The sequence below is a fragment of the Coffea arabica genome, chromosome 2c (assembly GCF_036785885.1).
Source record: "Coffea arabica cultivar ET-39 chromosome 2c, Coffea Arabica ET-39 HiFi, whole genome shotgun sequence".
Taxonomy (NCBI): Eukaryota; Viridiplantae; Streptophyta; class Magnoliopsida; order Gentianales; family Rubiaceae; genus Coffea; species Coffea arabica.
The window spans coordinates 76,396,311-76,410,355 of NC_092312.1; the positions used below are offsets into that span (position 1 = coordinate 76,396,311).

General features: G+C 35.1%; 2 protein-coding genes across 4 annotated transcripts; both read left to right on the top strand.

Annotated features, from left to right (window-relative positions):
• Positions 1-2,199: 2,199 nt before the first annotated feature.
• LOC140035465 (uncharacterized) lies at positions 2,200-6,027 on the top strand. 2 transcript variants are annotated; one of them, XM_072076661.1, is made up of 2 exons: positions 2,200-3,193; positions 5,563-6,027. In XM_072076661.1, the coding sequence occupies exons 1-2, from the start codon at positions 2,477-2,479 to the stop codon at positions 5,689-5,691; spliced, it is 846 nt and encodes a 281-aa protein (XP_071932762.1). In that variant the 5' UTR covers positions 2,200-2,476; the 3' UTR covers positions 5,692-6,027. The 2 variants fall into 2 exon arrangements, with proteins under 2 accessions (XP_071932762.1, XP_071932761.1); XM_072076660.1 differs by having other exon boundaries at positions 2,205-3,193; positions 5,530-6,027.
• Positions 6,028-10,494: 4,467 nt separating this feature from the next.
• On the top strand, positions 10,495-13,979 carry LOC140035467 (phosphatidylinositol 4-kinase gamma 4-like). Of its 2 annotated transcripts, XM_072076664.1 has the most exons (3): positions 10,495-10,792; positions 11,108-12,498; positions 13,354-13,979. In XM_072076664.1, the coding sequence occupies exons 2-3, from the start codon at positions 11,134-11,136 to the stop codon at positions 13,726-13,728; spliced, it is 1,740 nt and encodes a 579-aa protein (XP_071932765.1). In that variant the 5' UTR covers positions 10,495-10,792; positions 11,108-11,133; the 3' UTR covers positions 13,729-13,979. The 2 variants fall into 2 exon arrangements, with proteins under 2 accessions (XP_071932765.1, XP_071932764.1); XM_072076663.1 differs by having other exon boundaries at positions 10,496-12,498.
• The last annotated feature ends 66 nt before the right edge of the window (positions 13,980-14,045 follow it).

Below are 14,045 nucleotides of genomic sequence, written 5' to 3' on the forward strand. Positions count from 1 at the left end.
GTATAAATATATACATTAACAATTATTATCCTACTTTGCATTTACAAATTTTTTTAATTTAATTTTACATTTTCAAAATATTAACATTTGAACTGCATTTTTATGAGTGCCTAGTGATATTCCTTAAACAACCCTTTACTTTTTAGATTTGGGTTATTACCACTTTACTCTCTTGACACTTGGTGCCACAATCAATTTTCTTCTTAATGTTACTTTTTAATTACTTTACCCCCGAGACTGATGGTCAAATTTAACCGAATTTGTTAATTCAAGTGAAAAAACATATTTAACCTTTAAAACTATTATCATTTTACTCCCATAAATTATAATCTTATTACCAATATACCTCTGGAGTTATTTTTTTAGACAATTTATCCCATCATTAAACAAACTAACAAGTTAAAAAAACTTTAAAAGAAAATATCATTCTTTTTGTATAATAAAAATTATTAAAAATCTAGAGTGATTCTTCTCTTTTTTAGTATCAAGAAAAAAGTCAGAGCATTAGTCTTTTTCTTCTTCATAATCTTATTAATATTGAAAAAAGAATAGAGAGAGAGAGAGAGAGAGAGAGAGAGAGAGAGCTTAATTCTTTTTAAAAAAATATAAATAAGAAAGAATTAAATGCTTTTATTATTTTAAAATTACTTTATAACCTATTTGCTACCCAATTCCAAGCATAATCTTGATGACGTTAAAATAAGATGATAGTATTATATTCTTTCTTTGCAAAATCTAATTTTCTGTTTTCTTTCCTCCTACCTCTTTTTATTTTTCTAATATTAATAAGTGTGAAAAAATTTAGAAAACCCTTTTATTTTTATACTTTTGGAACTCTTAAAGTGAAAAAAAGAAAGAATAATCATTCCAACTATTTTATTTTTAATTATACATAAAAAGAAAAAGTACATTAAAAACATTTTGAATATACAAGGTAGGTTAAAAATGGGGTAAAATGCCTAGAAAATAAAAATGTTAGGTCGTAAAATGATTGTATCGCCATAATTAAAAAGGATAAAGTGATAATATTAATGTAGTAATACTATAAAATAAAAGGGTATTTTTGTACAAATATAATAACATGCTGAGCTGGATTACCTATGGGGGTACAGTGACTAAAAAATAAAATTAGAAGATAAATATATAGTAGTGATGCACATATAGTTTTTAAGGGGGTAAAATAATAATAATAATAATAAAACCCTTAAGATATATATTGTTGTTCTCTAAGTATTGAACCAATGTAGCATCCGAGTCTTTTGCACACTGACTTAAGTGTGAATCAATTTATCATGACATAAGTTTTCAACACAATTTTTTATTTTCCTGATAGATTTAGTAGAATGAAAGCACCCAATTGGCGGAGGATAAAATTGATTTCTCTGACAAAGTTTAAGGACCCTATAGAAAATTTTTGAAAGTTTGAAGACTATAAAGAATATTTTGAAAATAGTTCGAGGACAGTGGATGTAATGTAGCCTTTGGAAGACACATTATTCAAATTTGAGCTTTCTGAAAGGCAAAAAACCAGGCAGCTTGGAGCCTTGGGCTGCTTTGCTTGCCATGCTAGTTAACTTTATGCCGAAAAGTCATTTGATTTTGATTTATTTGTAGTTGCCCAATCTCACGGTAATACAATTTTGAGAAAAAAATTCTTTTTTTTTTTTTTGTGTAACATTCAATTATCATAAATTTCTTCAACTATTAGGTTATTCCACAAAAAGCTTTTATTTAATTACACTTGTAATTTTTAGTTAGCGGCTAGAGAAGAGATGATGCAACGATCAACCACTAAATGTCATATTTAACCTTTGTGACAGTGATGGGTGATTCACGTTCCAATTGGCTTAGCATCTAATGAGGGATTCGTAATCACACTTTCAAAATTAGAAAATATAAAGGAAAAAGATTTTGAGTGGTTGAGATCAATGGTATTAATACGTTAAATCATGAATTATGCTTCAATGTTTGAGTACGTAATTAATAATTATTTTTAATTATTACAGTGATTAATCATCTCCATGCAATAGGAGTAACAATTTACGAGTCATATAAAGTCTTGAAAATTGAAATCACATGAAAATTAAAACAATGAACATGGTAGTGTATAGCATTTTTTGATTTCGATTTTTGATGATTTTCTTTTTAAAGTAATGGATTTAACATTAGTGCAAAGTGCAAACATGGAGAACCACATTCTTCATCTCCGATACTTGTATAAAAGAAGAACTTCTCCTCATGAAGCATATCCCATGGTCCCAGAAGGCATCTTTGATTGATACACATAAATTAGAGGATCAAATAACTTGAAGACTACATCCCTATGCCACTCTTGCCCAATCCTGTGAATGGTACCTTTTTAGTTCCCCAATCCGTGTTCAATTCTTCAAGCTTCTCCAACTTTGCATCCATCTTATCTCATCTGCTGCCTCGGTTTAAATGCAGATTGAATTCTGACTAGCAGCCCTGTGTTTTGATGATGGACTCGCTTCTAATAAACTCCCGATTCGACGCCTTCGCCTTCCATCTATCCAAGTCAAACCTCAAGTCTCTAGAGTCCCTCCATTCCCTCTCGGGTTTCAATTTCCAGAATTCCAATAAATTGAAAAGCCGCTCAGTTCTGACAGACACAAATAATCCTCGAAACCCGAATTCAAACTGGGGAATCTATAGGTCGCCATTAAGAAAGAGACCCTTTTCAGCTTTCCTTCCAATCATCAGGAAAATAAAAGATATCGCATTAAAAGCCTCAAAGATCAAATGGGCATCCAGCTTTCAGGGTTGTAGCAGCCTTGAGGCTTTGCCGTGTGAATTTGAGGGAAAATTTTCGCAAAATGGAGCCATTGGTATAGCTCTGTTGAGTGTGACGTCAACAGCAAAGGTTAAAATAAGTCCCTTTGTGGCTACGTTAGCTGCGAACCCGACTTTTGTTTCGGGACTTTTTGCTTGGGCAATAGCGCAGTCTATTAAAGTTTTCTTGAACTTTTGGGTGGAGAGGAAATGGGATTTGAGGATAATGTTTGCTTCTGGAGGAATGCCATCATCTCATTCCGCATTGTGCACTGCATTGACTACTTCAGTGGCTATCTGTCATGGAGTTGCAGATTCGTTATTTCCGGTCTGTTTGTGGTTTAGTTTGATAGTCATGTATGATGCAATTGGTGTCAGAAGACATGCTGGGATGCAAGCAGAGGTAAACTTTTTTGTTTCTATCCCGTACCGTTTTTTAGCTCAATATGCTTTCCTCCTAATTTTATGAACAACCATTCTTTGGTTTATGCGAAAAGCTTGCGCCTTTATTATGGGGAACGAATTGGTTACTCATATATCAGTTATACATGTAGAACTTAGGTTTGTTGAGCAAAGTGCTAAGACATTTTAATGACATTAATAGAGCTTGAAATAGCTACTTACGTGTACCCTGCGAAATGCAACTACGGGTCAGCTCAGGCTATTAGCTATGGTTTTCATACTTTCCCACACAATTTAAGACCTACAATACCACCCTAGCCTATGCTCCATAACCACTCTATATGGTTTCAGTGCTGCTTTATAATTTAGCTATCTTCCAGGCTAACTTTATGATGATTCGAGTTCACACTCTAGCTTTACAAATGTGGAGATACTACTGTGTATGAGGAGGTAATTTTTGAACCCTTTGAGATGCAAGTGTCAGTAACTATTATAGAAGTTGAAATTTTGTTGCCTTAATTGTGAGCCTGTATGGTGTTTTAGGACTATGTTGCGGAGCCGAAGGAACTTCGTGTTTTCTAGTATATACATCACAAAAAGATCTGGTCAATAGTATTCTAAAACTGCTGTTGCATAGGATAATTGCAAGAGGTCTACTTTAACTAGTTGACTGGTTTAGGCTGAACTGAGCTGCTTTTGTATGATTATTTTTCTTCTTTTTTGAAATTCAATGCCTTGTCTTAATGTCAGGCCTTAAGATTGTGATGTTAGAATGTGATAAGGTTTGGACCTATATTGCTGGCTTCTTACTTTACCTTCATGAAACACTTTGAGGATATCAAGTCATCATACAAATTGGAGGTTAATCCTTAATTACTTTGAGGCTCAGATTTCTCACATTTCTCTTGCGCTGTGCCTTTCCTTATGCTATATTTCTCAATCCATTAGCTTTTGGGCAGCGGTACATTCTTGTTGCTTAATTTGACAAAACTGAGGCTTAAAACGAATTTGAAATGCTCAAATACACTGTGATACAGTGTAGGCATATGCGGTAGAATTGCTGGGGTTGATGAGAGGCCCTTCTGAATCTTGAATGAAATGATTATTTGTTGACCTGAGTAGATCATATAAAGAGATATCAGATTTCCAGTCTAAGATGCATGGAGCTGGTCCTCCAGGAATACAAGGTGCTTTATTTGCATGAGGAACTAGTTTATGGTGGATCAGTTTGGAACCAGTTGGGATATAAGAATAATGCTATAGAAATAAGGTTTTCCAGTCGGCATTAATGGGAAGAGTTTTGTTAATTTATTGTACGTTTGCTTATGTTTTGTATTACAATACATTTACTAACACCGTCAACAAGCCTAATTTTTAATCAAAAAGTGAAATTTTCTGTTGTGTTGTCTCTAATGCTTTGTTAGTCTAGCAAATTTTGCTGGCCACTTCTTTGCAACTGTAACAAACTGACAATGCAGTGGTAGAAATCACATCATCTGTTTGAATGATTCAGTAATAAAAGCTAAATGCCTAATTCAATCAGGGGGATGAACAAGATGACAATATGCAGCATTAGATGGTGGTAATGTTTTTTAGATAGTTAAAACAACACTGTTCATCCAGCCTTATTGTTATCAAAGGATCTCGAGAGTCTGTGCTGCCCCTTAAAAGAAATTAAGACAGGAAATCAACTTAGTGGTTTTATGAATATCCTAATAATGAAGAGTGTGCGCCTAAAATTGTAATACCTGAAGTTGATATCATCGTAGGATGTCGAAATATGGCGCTCAGTCATTCTGAACATCTCTGCACAAAGTAGCTTCTGAGGAGAATACCAATAGATAGTCGCATAAAAAGGTGTTGAAGGAGCTTGTATCAACTGAAGATCTGGTATTTATAATCCCAAATGCTCTCTGGAACGTACTTAAAGAGGAATCCAAATTCATCAAGTCTTTGATGATGTATATGCATACAAATAAAAAACTGCAAGCTTATGATCTGGCATACTTCTGCGTATGGAGTGTTTTATGTTTTTAAGTGACACGAGCATACGGGAGCATTCCATTTTCATTTTGATATGACATAAGTCTGGCTTTTGGCATCACATGTTGGGCATTGTAATTGATGTGGCTTTTGTCCTAGGCACTCTGCCATTGTAAATCTGTTTTCAGTCATTTCATGGTAATTCAGCAGGCAAAATTCGTTTGCAATTAGGACTCACATGTTAAAGCTAATATATTTTTTATTTATAAAAGTTAATATTCTTACGAAACTTCAATTCAAGTTTCGGCTAATCTATGTCGTATGAGCTAAAATTGGGGTCATGCTGGAATCCAGGTTCTGAATGTGATTATTCAAGACTTATTCCAGGGTCATCCTATTAGTCAGAGAAAGCTTAAGGAGCTTCTTGGGCACACTCCATCCCAGGTGGTTGCTGGAGCTTTGCTTGGAAGTATTGTTGCTTGGATCTGTTGTCAGGGCTGTGCTATTGCTATGTGATCGGTATTCAGCAGGTGCATTGTCAAATAGACTGGTACAATCCTTTGCAACCTGGGTTTCCAAAAGCCTTGGCGTCTGATGAAAAGATAGCAGTTACCATGTCACGCAAACCTAACTTTTAATCTGTAGCATAAACTCGAGCGAGAGGTCCAGTTTTAGTGCTTAACCCTGTGACATCCAACACAGGTTGGCTGCCTTCCTATTTTTGATATACTGTTAATATAATTTATTATTTTGTAGTATGCTTGAAGCATTTCTGACAACTGTAATGTCAAAAGGGTTGCAATATTGTAACATGTACTCTCTTTACAACACCAATAAAAGCTTTCAACTCCATCTTCACTGTCTAGCTAATCACGAGAGTCTCATTTATGTTTTAGCTGTTTCGATAACAACAAATAGGGGATGGCAAGTCAAGACCCTGCACAATACAGTCGGATGCAACTGGCCAAGGACCAAGCTCAGGAAACCTCAACCGGGAGATCTGTTCCTATTCAGATAGCTCAAATACATGACAAGAGATGTACAGTCAAGAGTGCCAGAGATTTGGAACCAGACTGTTTTCTGCTTTTTATTTAGTTGTAAAGTTGGCCAATGGGTGACTTGCTTTGTGTTTTCAATGCTGTATCCCAAACCGCGATTTGAATACTTGTAGTGTCCCGGAAGACATGTTCTAGAGGACGAACAATCATTTAGTTGTTAGGATCGCGATTCGGATCATACCATCCTACAATTTGGATCAAGGCTAACGATCCAAATCGTTAGTAGGATAAAAAATTAGCCTTAAATTAATAAGATTAACAAGATCATGATCTACGATCCTGTTATTTTCAAAAAATTAAGTAACAATTTTAGTATTTTGACTATATCTGTATGTAGAAAATTCGAAATTAAGTGTCATTTGTTGCGTTGTAAACTATATTCAAAGGGCTTTTAAATCCATGTAAAAAACTTACCCAATTCCAAACCTACAAAATTTGATGAATCTTTAAATTTGACTCGTATGTTTCACTAAAGTGGATGGATGGTCTTTGCTATAGGCTATCACATGGAGCTAGTGTTGGTGTCTTTATTATAATAAATTAATATGGTTTAGAGTCTATAGAAATGAATTAATAATTTTGCTAATTCTAAGTGGATGAGTGGTAGGTTATAAATTTGAACCCAAGATACATGTTTTGTAGCACAAAATTCTATTCTCAAAATTTCTTTAATTATTTGCTTATTGTATATCGATTTTTTAATCAATTCAAACATATTTGAAACATTTTATTATTTATGTAATATTTAATTATCCTATTATATAAAAAATGATGTAATAATCAATCAATAAATCATAGTTAACGAAATGTATGTGTTTAACTATTTTATTAATAAGATGATTTATACCAATATAAAGTCAATTTTTCTATGTATATTGTTCCATAATTGAAATTGGATTTACAACAAGAAAGAACAAGTTGTTTAGTTTAATCAAAATACATTTTGAATATATTATAAGTAGTCCCAAATTTCTATATATTTTTAAATTTCCCCAAATACTTTATATAGCACGATTCGAACCTTAATTGATAATATAATTATATTAATTGCACATGAATTACATTTATTTGTTACTATATTTATGAATTGCAAACTTAAAAATTATAAGTATGACAATATATTACATTTTTTTTAAGATCTACCGATTCTACGATCCAATCCTGCCAACCAAAAAACGATCCTAGGTAGGATCTCGATTTTGAAAACCTTGCGAACAATTAGCACATTCATTAGTTGCGGATGCTTTTGGTTGTTGCCAGTTAATGCACCATTTCAGAGGTCGAGATTTGAGTCGAGGCACTTGAAAGCGTATTGTGAACATCCCTGTAAAAAAGTGCATCATAATATGTTGCCTTGAGACTTTTGGGGGAGTATTGATGAAATGAATTCAAACAAATGTCCTGGTTGTGGAATGTGAATGTTGTGCAGGCTGATTGCTTGCTTCGGCTTCCATATATTTCTATTCCAAATCTTCGCGCATTTCCCATTTCCTTTGCTCTTTGGAACCCATTTGGGCTTGAACAGGAATGAGCTCTCAAGAAGATAAAAACTAACTGAAAAACTTGGGACCGGCATGAAATTGTCAGAAGAAGAAAAGGGTGATGGAGTGATTTGGTACCGAAACAATTGCAAGATAGGTTAGCTTAGCTAGCCCCCTGCTCTACCCGCAGGTTCCTTCCATCTCCTTCACCACTTTGGTTGGGAAATGGAAGAAAAGTAACGTGGGACGAAAAAGAAAGCGAAGGCCCGGCTAACACGCTAATTTTTTCCCCCTTTCCGGTACGAGCTAACGCGATAACTTTGCCTAGCACGCGGCCACGATCTCTTTCACTCGGACGAAATTAACATTAACTATTAGTAGGTTTCAAGGATAGCGATCCACATGCAGTAGATGGCCCCTTTTTTTTTTTTTTTTTGTCTTGAAAGCTAGATAACAAGATAAAAATTGGTTTTCAACGTTTCGGACTAGGAGCAAGAATCTGACTACATTATTCGTATACAACTAGAAAAGGGGCAAGGACTTGACTACACATTAACGGAGTTAACAAGAGTAATTAACTATTGTCGTCCGGTCAAGAAAAAGATGGGAAACCCCCAACTTTTCGATTTCGTCTGAATGGGTTCGATTGCAATTATCATCATAGGTCTGATTATATTTTCCGGACCATAGATTGCTTACAGGAGTTTTTACAAATCGTTTGCGTGCCAATTGAAAGCTCTCAGTTATAAACTATGAAGTCTAATCTTCAAAGTTCCTAAATAGAAGCACTTGTTTAGTATAATTTTTAGGAAAAATCATTCAAAATGTCCTTTATGTCTTGCAAAATAAATTTTTTTCATCTCTTACCTCTAAAATATTAATTTATATTTCTTACAAAATCAAATCAGTCAAATTTAATCTCAACCTGAGTTTTCAATTACCTTTTAATCTAAATCCACCACATGACATATATGTGGTCATTTTTTAACATTCAAAAAGATTAGATCATACATTTTTAGGGACAAAGATGAATGCGAATTAGGTAATCTGTTTAACAATGAATCTTTTTTAAGGACAAAAAATGATTATGGATCAAGTAAATTGTTTACCTACAAATGAGTTTTGATTTTTTTTTTCACATAAAAAAGTCAGCACTTGCAAGTCATATAGGGAATTCAGGCTAAAATACAATAAAAAACCTAAGTTGGAACTATATTTGACTTTCTAATAGATGTGAAGCCAGTATTTAAGAATTAAAGGATGAAAAAAAATATTTAAAAAAATATAGTTTTATAAACCAAACACCAATATTGATTCCTCTCACTACTTGCACTGTTGCACGAGTCCGAATATTTGCCTATTTGGCATATAAATTTTTTTGTTCATTTGACTTTTTTTTTTTGTGAGGCATGTTCATTTGACTGTTTGAGAGGACTAATTCCCAAGAAGGGAAATTTTAAGTAGGATAGAGTCTTGAAGTAGGGGTGTGAATCGGAATCGAAATTGATAATTCGGAATTTTGAAATTGGAATTTTTCAGTATTTTAGTATCAGAATTTTCGACCGATTTCAATTTCGAATTCACCAACTCCGAATTCAATTCGAAATTCGGTAAATTCCGATTTCACCAAATTTATTAATATACAAATTATTATTATTATATAAAAATATTATATATATATATATATATAAACGAATTTCAAATCGAAATAGGAATTTCGAATCACCAAATTCAAGATATAAAAATTATTATTATAATATAAATGTTATATTACATATATATGTATGAAAAATGGATTTGAAATCGAAATAGAAATTTTGAATTCTGATTTGAAAAGTCTAATTACTGAATTCGACTCGATTTCATCTAATTTGAAATCGGATATTTCGATTTAAAATCGATCGATAAATCTAAATTTTTCGATTTTGCACGCTCCTGTCTTGAAGTATGCAGTTAGTGGTAACCCGCCAACTTTAAGATATCTATGAACACTACTACTAAATGGTATGATTTTGACCAAAAAAAAAATATATTACATGGTCTGAATGGCTAGTATTAGAAAATACAAAATATTTTTTCAAACAATCTTCAAATAAAATGGAAAAGCAAATTTGGATGCAAGATTATTCGGATTTTTTTTAAAAAAAATTATGAGATAAAAAAATGATTGAAAATAGAAAAATATGCTAACGGTGCCACTAAAATTTTTTTAAAAAGCATGCACATTCCCAATGGATTGAAATTTTTTATCACCATTCGTATTCCTCAATTATATAACGCGTCGATGATGAGGCTATGATTCAATTGCATATATTTAATTACAAATTTATGTGAAAGTCAGCATAATAGTGAATTAGGCCCAATTGGACAGGCTTTGCTTATCTGTATCGATTGCATTTGCTTTCGTCTGACTGTAACACTTGTAGATGCTGACTCACTCTACTCTCAAGGGCCAAAATGAAATTAACACAAATATAATTTGCCCCAGCCAAAGAATATTTTTGACGAAGGCCTCTCGAGACAATTAAATTATATACCTAATTTACCATATAAGTATATACGCTCACATTTATTGTCTTTCCAACATTTTCATACTTTCCTAAATTAGTTTCGATTTTGTTTAAAGAAAAAAATTAACACATGAGATGAAACTATTTTCACAAAGTGTCCAGGGACTCCTTAGCAAACTCCTCCGCCGAAAAAATGGAAAATGATAAAAAGTACTAGTATACCATAAACGGTCCCAAAACTTATGGCTAACGGCAAAAAATTTCCCCGTCAAAGCAGCTATTCAACGACTATATAAACCCGACGGCCAAAACGCGTTCATTTCTTCTTCTCCAATCCAACAGCCGACGACCAATCCCCGAACTTTCTCTCTCCCTTCTCGTTTCTAAGCAGAAGAAGAGAAAATGAAATATTAGCATAAAAAAAAAAAAAAGAGGGAGGAATATTGATAGCCAACCATCTGCACTGTCCCCCCAAATTTCGTACAGCTCCTAGCCGGTTTTCATCCTCCTCGTCACCCCTATATTGCCTCGTGGATCACTACCCCTTCCTCGGTTCTTGCTCATTTTGGTAAGAATCCGGCTCCTTTGTGCTCAATCTGCGACGATTTCCATTTAATTCGGCCTTGGAAACCCTAATTTTATTCAGCTCTGTATTTTTTAGGGTACTTCTAGATTGTTCTTGTTGTTGTTAATATTGGATTGTCATGAATCAATAACGTTTTTGGGTGGTTCCTTTTTTTTTTCGTGTAAAGTTTCTGTACAGTTTGAATATATTGTACAGGAGCCTTGCATAGAAAAGACATGGGTGCAAAAAGGTGGTGACTTTTGGTGGATTTTTTTAAAATTCCTTTGCCATAGGTTAATTTGATTTTTGGCAATTTAGGGTTTGAGGAATTTGAATATAGAAACATGTCGTCAGCGGGTGTTGTTGTAATTAGTCCAATCCGAAGTGAGGGATCTGTGGTACTTTCACCACTATTATCACCTCTAATGGATAGCCAGGAGTCCGTTTGGATATACCTTGCTATGTCTGGGTCCGTGGTCCCAATGAGGGTCCTGGCATCCGATTCTATTGAATCCGTGAAGTTGCGGATTCAGACTTGCAAAGGGTTTGTGGTGAAAAATCAGAAATTGGTGTGTGGAGGCCGAGAATTGGCCAGGAGCAATTCTCTAGTTAAGGATTATGGAGTGAGCGATGGGAATGTTCTGCACTTGGTTCTCCGACTTTCTGATCTTCAATCTATTCACGTGAGGACTGCCTGTGGGAAAGAGTTCACCTTTCATGTTGAGAGGAACCGTGATGTTGCTTATGTCAAACATCAGATTTCCAAGACTAAGAATGGTATAAATGACATTGAGGATCAAGAGGTCATGTGCAATGGTGAGAGGCTTGAGGATCAGAAGCTCATTAACGATATTTGCAAGCATAATGATGCTGTCATTCATTTGTTTGTGCGAAAATCTGCTAAAATTAGGGCCAGGCCTGTTGAGACAAACTTTGAGTTGTCCATAGTTGCACCTAAATTGAAAAAAGCGAGAGAGTATGATGTGAACAGAGAAGTTGGTTCTGGGAAGGTAACAGATCAAAGTCCTTTTGTTCCTAGGAAGCCTCCAGATAGGGAGATTATTTTGCAGCCTGTAATTGTTAACCCGAAGATTGAATTACCTTTGGCTCTCAAGGAACTGATAAATTCCGCCATTGAAGGGTTAGAGGCGGGGAGTGATCCGGTGAGGTCCTCTGAGGGCACAGGAGGAGCATATTTTATGTTGGATTCATCACAAAGTAAGCATCTGGCAGTTTTTAAGCCAACTGATGAGGAGCCTATGGCTGTGAATAACCCCCGAGATCTGCCTCTCTCTGTTGATGGTGAAGGACTTAAGAAAGGAACGAGAGTAGGAGAAGGTGCGTTGAGGGAATGCGCTGCCTATATTTTGGATCATCCAAAGAGTGGTCGGCGCTCGTTTTCAGGTGAGGATAAGGGTTTTTCTGGGGTGCCACTTACTTGTATGGTTAGGTGTCTGCATAAGAAGTTTAATCATCCGGGTGGAGTAAATATGAAGATTGGGTCCTTGCAGTTGTTCACGGAAAATAATGGAAGCTGTGAGGATTGGGGTCCTAGTGATTTCCCAGTGGAAGAGGTACATAAAATTGCAGTGTTGGACGTGAGATTGGCTAATGCTGACAGGCATAGTGGAAACATTTTGGTCAGCAAAGGTGATGATGGCAAGACTGCACTGATTCCAATTGATCATGGTTACTGCTTGCCTGAAAGTGTAAGTGTTCTTTTTCTCCTTTGTGGATGGTCTTGGTTATTTAATCCTTAACTGCACAATCCTTTAGGTCCCCTTGATTCTGATTATATGTTGCATGGTCAAACCCTAACATAGAATACCTGCTTTTATTTTGTGTTATATGCATTGCTCTAACCATGGATTTTTGGCTTAAGACTGACCATCCTGTTCTCTTGTGTGCCTAGTACTGTAATTCTTAGAGCTCGAATAGAGTACTCGTGTCATTGATATTGGTTTGTTTTCTTAAGATATAAACTCCCTTTTGATCATTTATTTATCTGTTAAAGGATGTTTCTGAGGCTCAATGTATTGGCTTTGAGATACGAATATAAGATAGAAACCGAATAAGTAGATATTGAAATTAGCCAAAAATATGTTGTAACTCTCAAATCTTTATCTGATGAAGAATATGCCTCCAAGAACGAAGACACTAATGGCTTTGTCAAATTCATTTTTAATAGATGGAATTTTTTTTTTAAGATTAAACAGAATCAGTTGATATTTCTGAGGTGAGTTTAGGATCCTCGTCTAGCTTTTTCCCTTTAGATTCACACACGGATTATGTTGTTAGAAGCCTTTTGGTCATGGCTTTTATACCAATGTTAAGTAGCTTGTATTACTGACTGCCTGATGCATCAGCTTACCCTTCACTCATTTTACTATGACCTTACTGGTTTTTGATTTGTCAGATCTGTCTGTCAACCTCGTGGGCTTATGGGTGATTATTGATTGTTGCATGATGGGTACTTAAAAGTTTTACATAGAAAGATAGAGTTATAGGTAGTTAAAATAATTAATTGTAGCTTACGTTTTGATACGGTTGCAATTGTCTTGCAGTTTGAAGATTGCACATTTGATTGGCTGTACTGGCCACAAGCTCGTAAACCTTTCAGTCCTGAGACCATTAACTACATTAAATCACTGGATGCTGAAGAAGATATTGCCTTGCTGAAGTTCTATGGGTGGGATATACCTGTTAAATGTGCGAGGATACTACGCATATCCACCATGCTTCTGAAGAAAGGCGCCGAGAGGGGGCTAACTCCATTTGTCATCGGTAACATGATGTGCAGAAAGAGACTGAACGAGGAGTCGATGATTGAGGAGATGGTTCAGGAAGCTATGGATTCCGTGCTGCCAGGTTCGACTGAAGGCGCTTTCCTCGAGTGTGTGTCCACTATTATGGATCGCCGCCTCAATGAAATGGTGTAGTTCTGTGGTGCATTGAAGAAGTCGGCACATATTTGAGGGTATGCGCATATATGAGTAACAATAACGGTAAATAGTGGTACATTGGTAGTGGGTGTGACACCGTTAGTTCTCGTGGCTCAATTTCAAGTGAAAATTTGCTTTAAATTCTTTTTAAATTCCAAATCTTTCATCAGTTAAACTGGAGATGACCCTTAGCGGGTGTAAGACAGGCTCTAGTTTCTTGAAAGGGTTAATGCAGAATTTTTAGGACACCTCCTTTATGTTCCGTGATTTATGATCTTAAACTCGAGCATCAGTTTTTTTTGGCCCCCCCCCCC

Coding starts and splice junctions, on each gene's coding strand:
- LOC140035467 (XM_072076664.1), top strand. CDS start 11,134: ATGTCGTCAGCGGGTGTTGTTGTAATTAGTCCAATCCGAAGTGAGGGA. Junction 12,499..13,353: donor GTTACTGCTTGCCTGAAAGT/GTAAGTGTTCTT, acceptor ATTGTCTTGCAG/TTTGAAGATTGCACATTTGA.
- LOC140035465 (XM_072076660.1), top strand. CDS start 2,477: ATGATGGACTCGCTTCTAATAAACTCCCGATTCGACGCCTTCGCCTTC. Junction 3,194..5,529: donor ATGCTGGGATGCAAGCAGAG/GTAAACTTTTTT, acceptor GCTGGAATCCAG/GTTCTGAATGTGATTATTCA.